The 5249-nt window shown below is 39.1% G+C and overlaps 1 protein-coding gene across 1 annotated transcript; it reads right to left on the bottom strand.

Annotated features, from left to right (window-relative positions):
- Nucleotides 1–526: 526 nt before the first annotated feature.
- On the bottom strand, nucleotides 527–1267 carry LOC137942128 (VQ motif-containing protein 11). The gene has a single exon (XM_068787814.1). It carries the CDS (start codon nucleotides 1093–1095, stop codon nucleotides 610–612), a length of 486 nt encoding a protein of 161 aa, XP_068643915.1. The 5' UTR covers nucleotides 1096–1267; the 3' UTR covers nucleotides 527–609.
- Nucleotides 1268–5249: the final 3982 nt, after the last annotated feature.

Here is a 5249-nt window from a genome sequence, read left to right as displayed (position 1 = left end):
ATAAATATTTATTTCAGGCTTTTTAATGTTTTTGTTCCATTCATTTTTGTAACGTTTCACATATTTTGTAGCAAATAGCTTTTCTTATTGGAATGTCTCTTACTATTAGGATTTCAAAGCATCATACAAGGATTTGACGGGTGCTAAAATGGCTTTTACAAGTCACAGAATATGCAGCATCCAATCCTCTTGTACAAGTCAATCATGGGGTTCTCCAATTTTTATTGGTGAAGGACAACCACAAGAATCTATCCTTTTGCTTCGCGTTTTTCCTATAATTTCTTTCTGTTAAATTTCCCGTTTCTTTTATTCATCATGGTAACCTGGATGTAGCGGAGAGTGCAGACTACAACTTCCTGGTTCATCCCATGCCTGGCTTCCTGCTCTTTGAGTTCTACGTTAATTGCATTAATTGCTCAATGCAAATTGCAAGCGAAAGGAACACGATCGGCAAATGCCATTGGAACAGAGAGCATTAAATCTCTCTGCGAATAAATTATTTATATATTATATAACATGTATAGGCAAACCACGCAAACAAAACTTAGATCCTTCAACTGGGAAAAAGAAAGATGTAAAATCATGAAGAAACAAAAACTTTCAAGTTTTCTATCGGGGAGAATGCAGCGGAAACAATGGCAGAAGCTCCGGATCACCGCCTCTCCGAGGCGTATTGATCAGCGACGGGTGCAGATAAAAACCCTTCTCCGCAATTGCTCTCTCCTCTTCCAGCTCCGTCAAGCATGGAGAAGTGGGCGTCTTTGGACTGAAAGAAGACAAATGATCCAAAGGAGAAACTGGGGAAACCAAGAGATTCGCACCGCCTCCTTTGTTTATAATGTTCTTGTGAGAAGTCGCGGAGCTCAGTTTTATCTCCAGCTTCCTCATACTCTGTCTTCTTTCATGTAACTTGAAGGACGAGGATTTGCGAGGGCCGATGGGGTGCTCTGAAGACGAACGTGCAGAACCGGGTGAGTGTGGGTGAGACGAGGAGTTTGAACCGGTGAGTTTCTGGACGAGAGCTCGGAAGGTCGCGGGGTCGGCTTGAACGAAGGTGGTGAGAGGGGGTGGCGGGTCGGAAGGAGGAGAAGCCATGAGAGACGGAGACAGAGCGAGCAAATGTGATGCGTACGGTTTACCGGTTACCTTCTTCTCTGTATCATATAAAAAGAAGGGAAGGCTAGGGTTTCAGTTTCATTTCCCGCCTGCAACTTTCATGGGTATTGGCCGCGGAACGGAGACATGGGAGGAAGGGAACTGCATTATAATAGTGGGAAGAAGAAGATATTGCATACGCGTGTCTAGAATAGGTAATGTCTACACGCGGTTTTTTGACTTTCTGAGGATTCTTCATTGATTTTCCATATTTCCATTAAATGTGTCAAATAAATGGCTAATCAGAAATTTAGGTCTCTTGACCTCGAGTGTGACAAGTAACCAATTACACGCGCGTGTACCTAAAAAATTATTTCGAAGGGAGGATAGATACAGAGGAGTTTCAGTTGATCAGAGAAAAGCGTATGGCTTTTTCTTCGTGCCGGTTGAAACAGATGTCAGCGCCTTGAAACGTGAAACGAGGAGAGAGAAGGGTTTCTTTCCGCAATCGAATTAATTAATTGAATTTCTGTGTGATTTGTTTGCGTGAAGGAGTGAAGATTTTGTTTCCTTTTAATTCCGAACTGGTTCGTTGTCCCGCGGGGATGGGCGAGGCAGTTTCCTGTATGTTTCTCCTCTTCGTTTTTTAATCTTTCTGTCTTCCCACCGAAGAGAGACGGGCAAGGAAAGGAACAGGGGTCTTTTGATGATGAGTGTAGTTTAGTTTTTCTCCACTGTTTGCCTTGATTCAAGACTAACAAGCATCCTGTCAATCCATTACTTGATTGGGAAGATGGGTTACTTGCAGCGCTCTAAAGAGATGAGATACTGTTCTTCCTGTTATGATTAGTTCCGAATTTGGGGTTTTTCTCAAACTCGAGTTCAATTCCCCACTTTGGAGAAGCTTCAGATAATCAAATTCAATAGTAGAGATCCTCCACAGGGAGAAACATAGAGTCATGACTTGTCAAATCCGTGCTCTCTGCTGTCTCACCCAGTCAGTACCTTGCCCTACCCACTGAACTGCATCAGTTGAAAAGACTGAAGACCCTGTCTCATAGCAGATATGAACACAGTCGCTCCTCGGTTTCACGCAACGAAGCCATTAAAGCTCGATTACGGCAATAAACTGTACGATTAATCTTCCGTGTAACGTCAGAAGTGAAGCTACAGATGTCGGTTGCTCTCTGCAAATTCAAACCTTGCTTACTCCTTTGGGAAGCTTTGAGGATCAATTTCAGCCAGATCTCAATTCATTTCTATTTGGAGCATGTAAATTGGAATATATCCTCTGGTGGGAGGCTGACGTTTGTCTTCAGTGGCTGTATGTGGAGAACAGCCATTAGTATTTTCAACACCTTTTCGAGTGGAAAGTAAAACCCCATTGAACAGAAAAAGCTGAAAATAAAAAATAAAATTGCTCTTTCCTTGCTCTGATTCACGGAATTCATTTTGAAACTGGCCCAACAGCTGATCTCAGGTCTCGAATGGCGATTTGAAAATGGTTGAAGAAACCCAATCATGTCGAGGGTTCGTGGGTGACAACATCATCACAGAGAAGACCACTAGTCGCCCATGAAATAATTTATGGGTTCTGGGTGTGGTGAGGATGAGAGATCTGACCTTTTTAAAGTCATCAAGATAAGGAGATAATTAAGCGTTTATCGTTTCTGAGTGCGATTCAATTCAACACTTGAAGAACCTCCGACGTCATGGTTGAAAAAGAAGCTTCTCTGTCTCACAACGGAGAGAGAGTTCCTGGATCAAATCGGCGGCTCGTGAGACTCTGATGGACTTTGTCAAGCTCTTGCGAGGGCTTCCCTGTATCCAACTCTTAATGGGCCTTCTAGGTCTCTAGCTCACGGCTCTTCTGGTTTTTTTCACTCTGTTCAAGGGACCGACCAACTTGATTAGTAGCTCATGACTAAAATTTCAAATTTTTTCTCATGATTTTTAACGAATATTTTAAAAAGACAAAATATCCATTTCAAACTTAACGACTCTATTTTAGAATGTTGGATCTTAACTTTGTAAGCCAGATTTGCACTTCAATTATAGTGAGGGGGATGATACGAGTAAATGGGAGTGAGACAAGGACGAAGGGCAAGAGAAAAAAAAAATAGAGATAAAATCATGAATTGAACAAGGCTAGGGAAACACCTTTGGATGTCCATTGGGTAATTAGAGAGTTTCTACAATATGATCAACTAAGGGGGGTTACTGGTTAGTTTACAATGAACTTGAATTAAAGTGAAGAATTGAATTGAACTGAAATGAATTTATTCAACTTTAATTTATGTTTGAGTGTCAGTGTAGACGAGTTCAAGTAGGGGGAAAACAGATTCCAGTGTTAGTTCCCCCAAATGAAAAGTATGATATAAAGAAGAGAATGAGTAACCTTTTATAATATACTTAAATTGAACATATACTTAAACATGTAATTAACCAAAATAAAATGAGTTACTACACTTATAAGTGATTTAACTTGTAGTATTAGAATATATTAATATCCTAATTAATGAAAAACTATATTATATTACTTAATGATTATAGTTTATTATAAATTAAAACAATAATTACATGTGACTAGAATAAATTATTTAAAATAAATAATTAAAGTTAAAAATAACATAAGTGAATATAATAAATAAATAAACTATTTGTAATAACATAAAATATAGTTTAACATTAAAAACTCACTATTTAAATCAAAATAAAAATATATAATAAATAAATAAATATATTAATTTATCAATAACATAATATTTATTTTACATATTATTAATTAATAATATATTAACAAAAAATGAAAATTTAACGATTTAATTAATTGGATAATTAAACCAATTATGATGATGGTTTAATTTTTCCTAACTTAGGAAAAACTAAACATCGTTTTCCTTAGCGTGCGTCGTCTTCCTCAACGGCGAGTCAGTGGGCAACGGCGACGGAGGCGACGCTCCGACGGTATGTCGAGAGGGAGAAAAGAGTGAAGTCGAGAGAGAAGAGAAGTCAGGAGGCCGAGAGGCTCTGCGATAGTCGGCCTCCCGTGCTCTGCGACGAAGGTTGAGAGGGAGAGGAGACGGAGGCCGAGAGGAGGGAGGAAGGCCGACACGGGGGGGGTGGAGAAGAGAAGTTGGGTGGCCGAGAGGCTTTGCGACAGAGGATCAACCTCCTGTGCTCTGTGACAGAGGCCGAGAGGGAGCAGAGAGAGAGCGAAGATGAGAGGAAGAAGATGAGGCAAAAAATCGTCGGGAGAGGAGAACAACGAATAAGGAGAAAATTTTTGTGATTTGCAAAATAGGTAGGAATCAACTTTCCCCTGTTTTTGCCTGAGCGAATGAAACGGTGTAATCTCACTTCAATTCAATTCTTTCTACACTAACGCCATTTTTTATGAACTATGTAATGCGGGGGGAATTGATTCTACTTCATTGTGGACTTTTTCTTTGAAATCCATATCTATACTTAGAGAGTTTTTACTAATTATTATGTGCTTGGATACTTTAAAATCATCAGGACAAACACCACATATAGATCTATACTTAGACTCATTATGTATCCCCTCAAGATAGGTCCCTAAGGACCGACTTAGAAGGACCATTGTTGGAGACGAGTTGAGCCTGATTGGTTTCAGGAAGACCGATTTTAGTTTATGAAGAAGAATAGAACTGATGCCTCATCTGACCGACTTCAATGGGTTGAGGGCGATATCGTGGGACTCAAGGTTGGTCAACAAGAACTCAAAGAGGGACAACTTGAGCTTCCGTCTCTTTTCGAGAATGTCATTAGCCTGCTAGCGCATCCTCCTCCACCTCAGTATTAGGATCAACCTTCCCTACTCCCAGGTTTACGTAGAGTTGATACTTGTATCTGATTTTGGTAATTTTATTGTAATCAATTCAAAATTTGTATAAAAATTATTATTTATGAAATGAATGGCCTGAGCCACCTTTTGATTCAATTTCATATCTTATTTTTGCTTATGACAAAAAAAAGGGAGAGAAAGAACGCTCAATTATGCCTAAAACTAAAATTTATAAATCTTATATACATAAATTCAGAGGGAGCTAATTATAAATTGAATTCAATCACTTGATAAATTTTAAAACTCCTTTGCATATGAATAACATTATTTTTGTTTTTTATAAGTA

The sequence above is a fragment of the Aristolochia californica genome, unplaced genomic scaffold (assembly GCF_029961685.1).
Source record: "Aristolochia californica isolate CCGP_79_NKW_82.1479 unplaced genomic scaffold, dmAriCali1.0.hap1 SCAF_9, whole genome shotgun sequence".
NCBI classification, from domain to species: domain Eukaryota; kingdom Viridiplantae; phylum Streptophyta; class Magnoliopsida; order Piperales; family Aristolochiaceae; genus Aristolochia; species Aristolochia californica.
The sequence above is the reverse complement of the archived record's forward strand: the minus strand, read 5'-3'. Positions and strand labels throughout refer to the sequence as shown.

Coding starts and splice junctions, on each gene's coding strand:
- LOC137942128 (XM_068787814.1), bottom strand. CDS start 1,095: ATGGCTTCTCCTCCTTCCGACCCGCCACCCCCTCTCACCACCTTCGTT.